Raw genomic sequence first — 13,528 nt, forward strand, 5'->3', positions numbered from 1 at the left:
TGGGCTGTGGCATCTCCAGCTCCAAGTCCAGGCTGTGATTCAGGCTGAGGATTTGGAGATGTCCCAGCACCAGCCACGGCACAGTCACTTTAGGAAGCACATGCACAGTTGAGACAGAGTATAAATCCATGAGACTCTAGGGCATTTCTGCCAGCTGAGATTCACTGGAACTTTGCTGAGTTGCACCAGCTGAGGGGTTGGTCCAGAGTTTTTCTTTTCTGTTACAAGCATAATTTTAGATGGTCACACATTTCCTCTCTAGATCTCTTCAGCCTTGGCAAGAGAAGGCTGAGAAGTGATCTTATGGCTGCCTATAAATTCATCAGGGGAGGGCAGCAGGGAATAACAGATGCTCTATTTAGTAGGGCACCCCCTGGAGTAACTAGGAACAATGGCCACAAATTGATGGAGAGCCGACATTAGACAGAGAGCAACATTAATGGAGAGCAGACATCGGTTGGACATTAGAAAGAACTTCTTCACAGTAAGGGTTGCCAGCATCTGGAATGAGCTTCCAAGGGAGGTGGTGATATCCCCTACCTTGGGGGTCTTCAAGAGGAGACTGGACAAGCACCTAGCTGGGGTCGTCTGACCCCAGTGCTGTTTCCTGCCCAGGGCAAGGGGTCGGACTCAATGACCTACAGAGGTCCCTTCTGACCCTAACATCTATGAATCTATGAATACACATGCACACAAGTTCTGTGCACACATATCCATGTATGCCCACACATTCTGCATATATACACATGCATCTTGCATGTACATATGCACACATTCTACACATTCACTTCCCCTGAAGCACACATTCTGTACAGTCATGCATGAACATACAGACACTTCCCCAGCAAAGCCCCTGTTCACTTTCATGCTGTGTGAACACCGTTTCCCTCATAACCTGGGAAAGTCCCTGCTAGGCAGAGCTGTCTGAGCTCTGCCCATCCCTCCCTGCTGAGAGGTTTAAGTTTCGATTCTCTGTTTTCACGTACTGGAAATTCCAGGACTGAGACCAGCCCTCTTGCATCTGATTCCCTGGGACTGGGTGAGGAGGATGGATTTCCCCAGGGGAAGTGCTGCTAAACAGGGAGGTTGCTGGCTGGGGCTGGGTGGGTGGTTTGAGGGTATTTTCCTCTTGGTAGGGCAGAGTGAAGTCAAATGACTGTGAGTCAGCCCCCTCCCCTGCCTGTCTTCCACTTGTGCACTGTGATTGGACAATGCAACAGTTCCTCTTCCCCCCCCCCCCCCCATCTCTTCTATAAATTCTTTTGAAAATCAAAGACTTGCTGATGATGGGGAGAAAGATTTGAGCAGGCATTTGGGTAACAGCTGCTCAGAGGAGACACATCGAGTGAGAAGCAAGAGACTCATCTCCTAGGGAGAGCTTCTCCCCAGGATGTGCCCAGCCAGGGCAATGTGGCTTTGGGCTCTGCTGAGCATGACAGTGGCTGTCAGCACGGAGCCTGGGTTCTTAGCCTGCAAAAGGGCCCTGAATGTGAGTGTGTTGGAGGTGCTGCCAGGTGGGGGCTGGGACAACCTGCAGAATGTGGAGATGGGCAGGGTGCTAGACCTTACATACACCCAGTGCCGGACCACCGAGGACAGCGAGTACCTCATTCCTGATGGGGTGGATGTTATACCATTGCGGGAGAGTGCTGTGGAAGTGCATTCAGAGCTGATCGAGAATTGGCTCTCCTATACTGATGCCTTTGCTGGCTCCATCAATGCCGAGGCCTCATTTCTGGGCATTCTCAATGGCAGGTTCTCTGACAGCAACCAACAGACCAAGACCCATAATGTCTACGATCAGACAGTCACCACCCGTGTGCAGGTGAGGCACCACATCTACTCAGTGCAGGCCCAGCCTCCTTTTGCCCTACACCCTGCTCTCCGCAGCCAGCTCGTGGACATTGGCAACCTGCTGGAGAACAACTGGAGCCGGGCGGCTCAATACCTAGCAGAGCTGCTGGTGCTCCGCTATGGTACCCATGTCCTGACCAGGCTGGAGGCCGGAGCCAGCTTGATCCAGGAGGACCAAGTCAAACAGACCTTTGTCCTGGACAAAGTAGCCCAGAAGTCAGCTGTCACTGCCTCGGCCTCAGTCACCTTTTTCAGCAAGGTCAATGTGGGCATCGGAGCCTCTGCACAGGTGCAGAATGAGCTGACAAAGGACTATATGGAGAACACAGTGGACTCCCGGGTTTCAAGTCATGGTAGTGTGCCCTTCTACCCGGGCATCACCCTTCAGAAGTGGCAGGAGGGGATTCCTAACCACCTGGTGGCCATTGGCCGGCGTGGCTTGCCCCTGCCCTTTTTCCTCATGCCTGAAGCTCTGCCTGAGCTGCCAGTGCCCACGGCCCGTCGAGTGGCAGCCACAGTGGAGTGTGCTATCCGTCTCTACTATGCCATCAACACTCACCCAGGTTGTGTGAACACTGACTCCAGCAACTTTGACTTCCAAGCTAATGTGGATGACGGGTCATGCCACGCAGCCAGCACCAACTTCACCTTCGGGGGCATTTTCCAGGAGTGTGTGGGTGTGTCGGGTGAGGACGTGGAGGCACTGTGCCAGCCCTACCGTACACGTAACCCACTGACAGGCAGCTTCTCTTGCCCAGCTGGCTTTGGGTCTGTCCCACTACATGCAGAAGAGCGCACAGCCAGCCAGCCCCGGACTGAGTGCAGGGAGCAGTGCTACACTTGCTGGCTCTTCTTCACCTGTTGCCAGAAGGTCTGTGGCGTCCGCTACTACACCACTAGTGTTCGGTTTACAGCTAGCTGGTGTGCTGCCAGCAGCTCCTTGCCCCAGGGCTCAGGCTTCCTATTTGGTGGGCTGTACAGCCCTGGGCAGGAGAACCCTATCATGGGGGCGCCTGCCTGCCCTGCCAACTTCTACCCACTGCAGCTCTTTGAGGACCTGAAGGTGTGTGTGAGCAATGACTACGAGATGGCAACCCCCTTTGCCGTGCCTTTTGGAGGCTTCTTTAGCTGCCAGGCTGGCAACCCCTTGGCTGGGCTCCGTCAGGGGCAGAGCCCAGGGCTCCTGCAGGATTTCTTCTACCAGGAGGCCCCCACCAACTACCCCATGAAGTGTCCCAAGGGGTATAGCCAACACAAGGCCTACCTCAGCGACGGCTGCCAGGTCATGTATTGCCTACAGGCTGGGGCGCTCTTTGCCAAGCAGCTGGCCCCCATCAAGCTGCCCCCCTTCCTGCGCCCGCCGCCTCCCAACATCAGTCTGGTAGAGACTATCCTGGTGCAGCTGAACAGCAGCCAAGCCTGGGTCAAGCTGCAGGGCAGCAGGCATTGGCGGCCAGCTAACACCACCGATGAGCAGGAAATGATTCGACTCTTTGAGGCACAGTCCAGTTCAAGACTCTCAGGGGGTGCTGTGGCTGGCATCGTGGTGGCTGCGATCATGGTGCTGGCAGCTGTCATTGGAGTCATCTATGGCACCCGGAGATACAAGAGCAGGGGGTATCAGGAGTTGCGATCCAGCTGTTCAGCACAGGAGTCAGGAAGATATGAATCTACTGCTGTGGCAGCTCCCCAGATCAGCTCAGCTTGAACCCCCTGTCACCATCCTTGGACTCAGTCTCCTGGGGCTGGGGCTGGGGCTGGGTTGAGGCAGCTGATGGTCCACAGGCAAGGAGCTGGGGCAGGGGGAGGGACATGGTAGAGCTGGGGGAGAAGCAGGGATTAATTGCAATTTCTAAGAATTAGTGTGACAAGTCAGGCTGGGGCAGTACTTTAGTCCCTTGGGGAAGGTTGTTGCACCTTTAGGAGACAATCTGTCTGTTTATCACTGCTGTAGCAATACTCCTAGTGATAGCAACCTATAGGTTCCTGCAAAGTGGAATACCAGCAGTAGTAGGGATGATTTTGAGGGTGAAACCAGAAACTCAATGTGTTTGGAGAATTTTGCAATAGCTCTGAGTGCATACTGCATCACAGGGCTGCAAACAGCAGTACTGAGCATACTGCTTTTGTAATAAAGATGGAAGTTCTGCAATCCAAGTGGAGCCCCTTTATTATTGCACATAGCTCTGTGCATGAAGCACTAGCAATCAGCCAGGTGTTCCCGGTATGGCCCCAACAAAGCGATGCTGCATTCACCAAGGGAAACAAAGGAGAGTGGTTGTCTGGCAGTGACAACATCCATATCTGGACTGGAAGTGTCCGTGTGCCCGTATGGAACATGGGATTGCCAAGCCCACAGGGAGAGGAGAGGCGGACGACTGTCACAGAGAACAGTGAGGTTGGCTTTGAAATCAAGATCAACCAAGGAATGCAGTTTGCAGTCTCCTCCTCCCGCTTCCCCCCCCCCTCCCCCGGCCTCTCACCCACTGGAGCCACCTTTTGCTTTCTGGTATATATTAGGGGTCATCATTTCAAGAGATTCTCTGCAGCCTGGTGGGGTGAAATTTAAATATATATATATTAAAAAAAGGAAGTGTGTGGAAATGAGCAGGGCATCAGGTGACTCCGGGTCCCTTTTACACAGTTTGTGGAGGGGAGCTCTGTGGAACAGGATGTGTGGTTGCAGGGGTAAAGAAGGAGGAATTGGTTCCCTGTTGGAGATCTGTGTCCCCAAATTGAAGGGTAAGATCCCATAGCATAGACAGACAAGCAACTGTTGGCAGGGTGGGGGCAGGGGAAGGGAAGGAATGTACATAAGGTTTGGGAGCTTAAGGACACCAAGATGCTTGCTGATGGGAGCAAGACAGGGTCAGGGGCTGACAGCAGAGATGAGCCAGCAGGTTGGAGCAGGTGCAACAGGGGGAGAGGGCTCTAAGGGCCAGGGGGGGATTTGATGAAGGCAGGGGGTTTATAGAGGGCTGGGGCAGGCAGGTTAGAAAAGTTGCTCCATACTAAGGGCTAATGGCCCCAGGAGACACCAGCTGGGCCCCAGCCATATCTAGTATGTTCTGTTCTGGGGAATGGATTTCAAGGGGCTGGTGAGACAGAGAGACAGCCAGACAGATTCTGGGATGAAAGAGCAGTCCCAAGCCCAACAGGTTAAATGGAAATCACTTCACCCTTGCTCCCCCTCCCCCCAATGAGTGTTATTGTGGAGGGAATGTAAACCCCATCAATAGGTCAAACAAAGCTGAAACAGCTGAATAGCTAAATGCTCCTAACACACGATCATATCCCTGTAAATCCATAGCCTTACCTTGCTGCTTGGAGCCAGAGCTGGGGCACTGGTTATGGAGAGAATCCCACATCTTATGGGCTAGTCAAGGAAGCCACAAGGCAGAAGGGTTGAGTGGGCAGTGCCCAGAGAAGCATGGCCATGAAGCAGCAGCCCCAGATGCTGACTTGAGAGGTGGGAGCAGAGCAGAAAAATAATAGCCTTTCCTTTCGTCACACAATCCTGCTCCATAGCCATAGCTGAAGCTGGAAATCACCACTACCCCCATGCATCCTGCTGCTCCTGGGGCCTGGCTGCCTTGTTACGACTCTGTGGCCATGTCTCTGTTCCAAGTCGTGACTCACTGAGCAGCCTCAGGGCCAGTCAGTGACACTCTTTTCCTCCCACCTCACAATTCCTCACTTTCAGCCTGGGAAAGGAGTAATAACCTCTCCCTGGACAGTGCAGCGGGGGTGGGGGGAGAGGGTAAAGCAAGTTCACTCCATGTGAAGACCGCAACCCTATTGCAATGGCCGTGGCATTCCCCTCTGCACCTGCACACAGAGAGATCACATACGCAGCTTAGTGCCCCCTATGACCCATATGGGCAGGGTGGGGAGTGGAGGGTCTTGACTGTTTCAAACTACAAGGAAAAACCCCAGCTAGCAGCAGACCCACTAGTAGCACAGGGTTTAGGTGGCTTCTGCAGCCTGTGCTGAGCAACCTGCTGCTGCCCAGATAAGCTGTTATAGCCTTGGACAGTATAAACCTGTAGCTAAAACTGGACTATTGCTGCCCTCTAGAGGTGTTAAGAGGAACAGGCCACCCCTATTTCCCCAGCCTCCTCAAATCAAGCCAGCACACCGTGTTTGAAACACACTCTCCTTTATTCTCTCTTAAACAGCTCAAACCATTTCTTATCTCCACATTTCTGGACATTTAAACTCTTGCTAGGTTCTAAATATTCTCATTATCCAAAAATATTTTCTATGAGAAACTTTTCTATGAGGAGAGGATTTTTTTGTAATATCTTCTATTGGACCAACTGTATGGGTTGGAGAACTGTGGAAGGGCACTTTGTGCCCAAAAGCTTGTCTGGAAGCTCTCCCCGCTATACAGTTGGTTCAATAAAAGGTATCACAAAGAACCCTCAACTCATGCACATTTTTTCTGGATCATCACAGCTACAGCGACACTGACCCTGCTACAAACTTTTCTTCAGGGATTGAAAAAGTAATCATCTCATTCCAGTGCAGTTTTCTTCACAGTTCATTCTGCTACTCTCCTGGAAAACCGAGTATCTTCTCATGCTAAAAACAGCCACTAACTTTAACCTATGGGAGAACTCGAGATCACAATGGCAAACCCAGATGGCAAAATTAGAGATCACAAAGTTTTATGGGACTCCAAGAATCCCTGTTAGTACCGTTAGAGATTAAATTCTGTCCGTTTTTTCAAAAGCAAAAATCGCAAATCTTGTCAGACCCAAAATGTTTCAAAGCTAAAATGACTTCTGTTAGAACAGTTTATCCATATAAATGTATAAGAGCTGCATTAGAGGAACTGTGTTTAAAAGTGACTTGCAAAGGCAAGAAGGAAATCAGATATTCTATTCCTTCATATAAATCCTAATTATATACTAAAAATTAATAAATTAATAAAAAGCTTGTTATAGATGCATAGCTAGAAGGCCTTAATGGTTTATTTTTTGACATGCAGAATTTTTTTTTTTGCTTTGTTTCTTTTTATTCACTTTCAAAATATGAAGTTTACTGATGTTTATTGTGTCTGGTTTTACGGAGGGACTGGGGCAGAGAGTAGGCTAGCATTTGGATCTCTTTCAGAACTCAGTTGAACAGGGAGAACTTTCCTTCAAAGTGTCTGTTGGGCATTAGTTTTAAATCCATTCTTAAAAGAAATTTGGACGTAATTCAATTCCTTCTGGCATAATTAGGTCACTAGCATAGAATCTCTAATGCAGAACCTCACTTGTTTTCCAGTTTTTTTCAGAGAATCAACCAGGAAAAGCAGCAGCAGCAGCAAGAACGGAACATTTAATGGGATATGGGGTGTGGGAGAGAATCACACACATTTGAGGCCTTCTCTGTACATGGCACATGAGCTACCTAACTCCCTGGCACCAGAGCAGAAAGCTGAGGTGCCTTCGGGTGAGACCCTGAGTCCAGCAGCATCTAGGAATCCCTAGGCAAGGCATTTCCACATAACCACACTAACAGGTCTTCCTTCCTTCTTATCCCACTCCAGACTTTTCACTGCCTCTCTCAAACAAGCCCCTGTCACCCTCCTCACCCACCCCCAGGTTCTTTACCACCTTGGTTCCAATGCACTGAAAGACAGTGCATCCTAGTGGCAGGAACTTGCTTGAAGGTGTCCCTGCCTAGAGACTTGCTTATTTCTGCACACCCCTTGCTTTGGGACCTGCTAAAGTCCAGTGTGATACCAGGCATAGGAGGCACAGCTCAAGTGGCAGGACAGCAAAGAAAAATGGGCGCTGGACAGAGGGCACTGGGATCTGGCCTAGGCAGGAGCCACTTAAGAGGCTAGGCCTCCCACTGCCATGAACACACCCTTCCAGCACTGCACCATCATGCTTACCCCCTGGGAGTAGGTCTATGCTGCAAAGTGGAACAGCCTAACCCTGTGATCCCTACCCTCAGCCCCTACCCAGCAATTGTCTCCTCCAACTGAGGGGAAGGTCAAGGCCAAGGGGAGCAAAGGGCAGGGATATTGCCCAAGCCTGCCCCAGGGCAATGGGTGGGGAACAGGTAGCAGGAGAGTAGGGACATTCAGAAGTGTAGGCAATCCCTCTCCCTGCTGGTCCCTCTCTCTTGCCAAGCTTTAAATTGTGGGTGCTAAGCAGCGTCTCCTTGTGCAAGCCTTAACTTATGGGTGCTAAGCAGCTCTCCTAAGGAAGAGCTGAGGCACAGAGCCAGCTATGGGTGTCCTGGGGCAGGTCCCTCCCATGATCTAGCTGGCTGCTAGGTCTGGGGTCTTGGTCTGACCCGGCAGTGGGAGAACTGTCCCATACCACCTCAAGTTGGCTCTGGTTTGCTGTACTGGGATACCTCTCTGGACAAACAACCCACCAGGAGGGGGTGGACAGACAACCCACCAGGAGGGGGTTGGCGTGGACTGCCACTCCCTCCCCTACCACTCCCTTCACCCTCCCCACAGTGTTTTCCTGCACACATGTAGGGAAGAGGCAGGCAGCCTCATTCTATCTGAGACTGTGTTTACTGGTGGCTTACATGGACTGTGCTGCTGCTGTGACTGTGCTTGGTAACATGATGCAAATCCTTCACGGACCTCACAGACCATTGGGCCAGCTCCTGCAGCACCTTCAGCCCCCTCAGCTTTTTCTCAAACATGCTGTGGCTTGTGCTGTCTGCAGTGCCCTCTACCTCCTCTCGGGCTGGTACACTGTGCTCCAGCAGCATCAACAGCTCCTCCAGCTGGGAGGCCAGGGCTGAGACCTGCAGCATAACAGACTGGATGGATTCATGGAAGTTGGTGTCTATGGGGGTCAGGTGAGTCCTCTGATCCTCCAAGACCTCAGCCAGCAGGGTCTGGAAGATACGATAGGCCTTCAGGTTGTTCCCCAGGCGCTCAGCTTCTGTCAGCTCACTCCAGTGCTCCACAGCAGCTGTTGGCATGCTGTCTACACCATCCAGGCTGATGTTCTTGTCCAGCCCCTGCCGTTCAACCTGGTTTGGGGATCAGGGGGGAGGGACAGAGGTCAAGGTTTAGAAAGATTGTCCCATTCACCTTGCAAGTTTGTATATGAAAGAGCCACAAAAGGGCGGGCTGACTGTTAAGAACCAGAAGCTGAAGAATATGCCTACTGTGCTGGACCTTGGCTGTGCAATAGACACAAATGAGAAGAGGAATAAACTAGAGGAAGAGTGAGGGAAACTGCTGCTTGTCTTGTTGAGAATCCACCAGTACAAACAGGGCAGTTTCCTCCTCTCAGTGTGGCCTTAGCAAAGGCAACTGCTGTCAAGCCTGCCATGGGAAACCTACTACTCATAGCCCTACTGGGATAAGTTAGGATTCCCTGCTTGTCCATGGGTCATACCAAGCCCAGTAACAAGACTTGCTTATCATCAAGCTAGAGCAGCTGGTGCATTCAGCTCCAGAAGGTGGGTGGTCCTGGCTAGGAAAACAGCAGCCATCAGGCATTGCCTTTGGGAGCATTGGCAGCCTTAATGTCACAGATGTCTCTCCTTAAGCAACAAGAGCAAGTACTAGGGTGGGGCTTCATGCATTACAGGAGCTGCCTGAGAGTTTCTGCTGGAGAACTTCCTACTTGGAGACAGCACTTCCTCAGGATTTGGGGAAGTGCTTCTGCCAGGTTGTTAGCTCAGGGAATTTAGAGCTGGGCACCCAGTGAAAGCTCCCTCCTATAAAAATGATGTGTCAGGTGGAGCTAGCCAATTCCTTGAACCATCTATTTCCTCATGCCTTGGTACCTCCCATATAATACATATGGTACCTGTACTATGACATCTGGAGAACAAAAGGCTGACCATGAGCAGCCAGCATGTATTTACTAAGAACAAAACTTGCCAAACAAACTTGAACTCCTTCTTTGACAAGTTAACTATTTGGGTGGATGAACGGATGCAGTGAATATGCTGTAGTTGGACTTCATCAAGGCTTTTGACAAAGTCCCTCATGACCTTCCTGTAAACAAATTGGAGAAACGTGAGCTAGACAAAACTACTATAAGGTGGAATAACAACTGGCTCAATAGCCACAAGCAAAGGGTAATTATAAATGACTCCATGCTGGAATGGCAGGAGGTTTCAAGTGGAGTCCCACAGGGGTCTGCTTCTGGGCCCAGTGCTGTTCAACATGTTTATTAATGATTAGATGCTGGCATAGAAAGTTTCTTGAGCAAATTTACAGATGACACAAAACTGAGAAGTACTGTCAGGAGCTGAGAAGGACTGTGAGAAGGACTGTCAGGAGGTCAGGAGATCAATTAAGAAGGATTTTTGACAAACTGGAAAGTTGAACAGGAAGTTCAGCATTGACAAATGCCAAGCGCTGCACTTTCAGAAGAATAATCAGAAACACAAATATGAAATGGATTAAAATTGGCTGCATAGCAGCACTGCTGAGAAGGATCTAGGAGTCTTAGTGAATCACAGAAACAATATGAATATCTGAAGGGGTGCCATAAAGAAGGTGAACACCTCCTCCGTCTTGCCACAGAGAGCAGGGCATGGATCTATGACTTGAAATTGCAACAAAGTAGATTTAAATTGGATATCAGGAAAAACTTCTTCACTGTTAGAACAGTGAGACGGTGGAATAGACTGCCTAGAGAAATTGTTGAACGTCAAACACTGAAGGTGTTCAAGAGGAGGCTGAATAATCATTGGTCAGGGATGATCTAGCCATAGCTATGCCCATGCTCTACTGTGGGTATTTTCCATGCTTCTGTGCTATGCTGGTGAGGCTGGGAAGGAATCCCCCACACTTCTTGTTGCTAGTGTGAGGGCATTTATATTACACACACACACACACACATACACACCGAGTGTATGTGTATGTTTTATGTATTTTACACACACACACACACACACACACACACACACACACACACACACACACACACACACACACACACACATATATATATATATAAAAGATCACAGTTATAATATATAACAACAATAGCTACCATTGTCCTCCTGCTTTACCTGTGGCAGGTTAGTGCTATGTGTTAGGATTGCATGATAGGGTTGACTTTAGTTAACGCTCTCCCCGCTCCTTCCTCAAAAATGTTGGTTGTTAGCTACAGCCAAGGCAGAAGATTTTGACTGTGATGTGCCAATACTCCTTCTGGGACTAAAACTTGGAGGTTCCTCACTAGAGGTTCTTGCCCCTCCACTCAAGGTAAGACAGATCACCCTATTTGGGGTCAGGAAGGAATTTTACCCCATGGTTACATTGGTATAGACTGTGGGTGTTCTACTCTGTAGTGGAGCCATGGCCCTTTTCCTTGTATCTCTCCAGCATATTTTAACAACGCTTGCAGCAGCAGGGCACTGGCTGCTGTTGTCCCGCTGCTTTAGCTGTGACAGGTTAGTTCTATGCCTTGGGACTGCATGACAGGGTTGACTGGAGTTAAGTTAGACAAGGATTTGTATAGGATGGTTTGGATAGGAATGATCCTGCCTCATTCAGGGAGTTGGACTAGATCTCCAGGGGTCTCTTTCAATCCTATTTTTATACTATGCTATGACATTACCCTTTCCGGGCTGTGGATCACAGATGGAAGGGGTCTCCAGGCTCAGCTAATCCAAGCCCCTACACGGATGCTGGATTCACTCTTTTCTCCGTCCCAGAGTGGCCTTTCCAGCCCCTTCAGGAATCCCCCATAAAGGAAGAGATTCCACCACCACAGTCCTAGGCAGCTGGACCCTGCTCCTACTCTTCCGAAAGGTAGAAACATTTGCTGTTTTTCAAACTCATGGCACTCTGTGGCAGGGATAATACTTGTCTCCTCTTTAGGCAGCCTTTCAAATATGCAAAGCATTAAAAATAAAAAACAATTCCCCAAAACCTTGAATATTAGGCCCAAAGTTTCTCCTACCATGTCCTGTGTCCTGGTGGCACAAAACCTTCCCCTCATCTGCCCCAGAGGAGCCCCTTCTATGGCAGAATCTTCTACCCACACCCTGCTTCAGTTCCAGCTTGGATGATAACATCCTGAGGATGCATGTTCCCTCCTATAGAACAGGGGTTCCCAACCTTTTTTATACTGTGGACTGTCAAACATATTTCAATTTAATTTACATGTTTAAGTTTAAATTTAAATATTTACATTTAATTTTCACGTGGTGGGGGGAGCAGGTTGCGAGGATCGGATCAGGTTGGGTCACCACAGCTGCAGACACTGAGGGGACCCTGCAGGGGAGGAGGCTGAGCAGGCGGTGGCCCAGGGGGATGCATCTGGGGCTACCCGGGAAGAAGGGGCTCCACTGCCTTCCCTAGGAGGAAGCAGCAGAGCCATCACCCTGCCCTCCACCCCAGGCATTTCTCCACCCACATTCCCCCACTCCCAGCTGTGGGCAGGCTTGGGGGGTCCTGCACGGGCCAGCATGGGCCCTGATACCTGCTGCGTGGGCACGGCCATGGCGGCAGGAGTGGGACAGGGTGTACTGAGCCAGCTGCCTCCCTCCCAGAGCTGCCCCACCGCCCAGCTTTAACCCTGCACGTGACTGCTGACAGCCCAGCAGTCAGCCCTTCATGGCCCAGTACCGGGCCACAGCCCAGTGGTTGGGAACCTCTGCTATAGAGATTCTAGCTGGAGGCATCCTCAGTGTCATGGTCTCTGACACCTTCCCTCTTCTCCCTCATCATTCCCAAGAGGTGGTGGTGATGGTGATGAGAATAATTATAAGAAAGGGCCCATTCTCTTGAATACAAAGCTCAAAAGTTGTGTGGGAACAGCCTTAGAAGCTCTACAAGACAAGAGAAGAGCCTAACTTCTATGCAACATGTAGTGTGCCTTGATCACTACCACCTCTCTGCCAACAGGAATTCCATATAGACCCTGCACTGCACGGCCCTTCACCCATCTCCCTGTGAGTATACCTTTTGGGTGAACTGGTTGGCTGATACCTCTCCCTTTTCTGTTCACAGTATGCCTGGATTCTCCTCCATCCAGTACTTGTCACATTAGAACAAGCACCCCCTTCCCTCCCCCAAACTCCAGCTTCTTAGGGCAACAAGCAGGATATGGATTTAAGAAAGCCATCCCCTCTGCCAGTAAGTTGGCATGGGTCCTTGGGTGGGGTTGATGACTAAGGAAGATGTAGCAGAAAAATGGGTTTATGGAGGGACTTACATAGGAATCCAAGAGGCTGACAACATCGGAGCGGATTTTCCTGGCCAGGCGTATTGCACGACTGCGGAGGTCAAGGGACCGGAGGATCACCGGGGGCCGTTCTGCTGAAGCCATGGTGCAAAGTGTCTTTCCCCTAGTAGAGGCAAGCTGAACCAAAGGGATTACACACAGGGCTGTTTGTGCAACATCCACAAGAGAAAAAAATCCCTAGCTCAGCTTGCACATTCCAGCTCTATAGGGCATTCTCCACTCACACGTCTGGCTTGTTCTCTCCCCCTCATCCATCCCCCGAGGCCTCCAGAGACTGAATTCCTCCCTCTGAGATCAGTGCAGGCAGTTTTCACCTTTTACCAGGGCAGTCTCTCTGCTCTTGCCACTTTTCTAGTCCAGAACCAGCCTCTCCCACACCCACCATGCTCCCCTCTTGTTAGCCTACCTCCAGTCACCCTCTCAGCAAGAGTCCACTCTGTGCGCCTCCCTGGCCCTACCAACATATCTACAATAGCTAGATTAGCATC

At 50.4% G+C, this 13,528-nt stretch overlaps 2 protein-coding genes across 2 annotated transcripts; one reads left to right on the plus strand and one right to left on the minus strand.

Annotated features, from left to right (window-relative positions):
• The first annotated feature begins 1,263 nt into the window (after positions 1 to 1,263).
• Positions 1,264 to 4,011, plus strand: LOC102577143 (macrophage-expressed gene 1 protein). The gene has a single exon (XM_006263560.4). The coding sequence runs from the start codon at positions 1,391 to 1,393 to the stop codon at positions 3,560 to 3,562; it is 2,172 nt and encodes a 723-aa protein (XP_006263622.1). The 5' UTR covers positions 1,264 to 1,390; the 3' UTR covers positions 3,563 to 4,011.
• Positions 4,012 to 7,161: 3,150 nt separating this feature from the next.
• Positions 7,162 to 13,211, minus strand: CNTF (ciliary neurotrophic factor). The gene is made up of 2 exons (XM_006263562.3): positions 13,011 to 13,211; positions 7,162 to 8,853 (listed from the first exon to the last, which is right to left on the minus strand). Exons 1-2 carry the CDS (start codon positions 13,122 to 13,124, stop codon positions 8,383 to 8,385), a joined length of 585 nt encoding a protein of 194 aa, XP_006263624.1. The 5' UTR covers positions 13,125 to 13,211; the 3' UTR covers positions 7,162 to 8,382.
• Between the last annotated feature and the right edge of the window lie 317 nt (positions 13,212 to 13,528).

Source organism: Alligator mississippiensis, chromosome 2 (genome assembly GCF_030867095.1).
Source record: "Alligator mississippiensis isolate rAllMis1 chromosome 2, rAllMis1, whole genome shotgun sequence".
In the NCBI taxonomy this organism is placed as follows: Eukaryota; Metazoa; Chordata; order Crocodylia; family Alligatoridae; genus Alligator; species Alligator mississippiensis.

Bases quoted from the DNA above. Each gene is read 5' to 3' on its own strand.
- LOC102577143 (XM_006263560.4), top strand. From the start codon at position 1,391: ATGTGCCCAGCCAGGGCAATGTGGCTTTGGGCTCTGCTGAGCATGACA.
- CNTF (XM_006263562.3), bottom strand. From the start codon at position 13,124: ATGGCTTCAGCAGAACGGCCCCCGGTGATCCTCCGGTCCCTTGACCTC. The intron at 8,854-13,010 runs GTAAGTCCCTCC...TCCCCAAACCAG, and splicing joins TCAGCCTCTTGGATTCCTAT to GTTGAACGGCAGGGGCTGGA.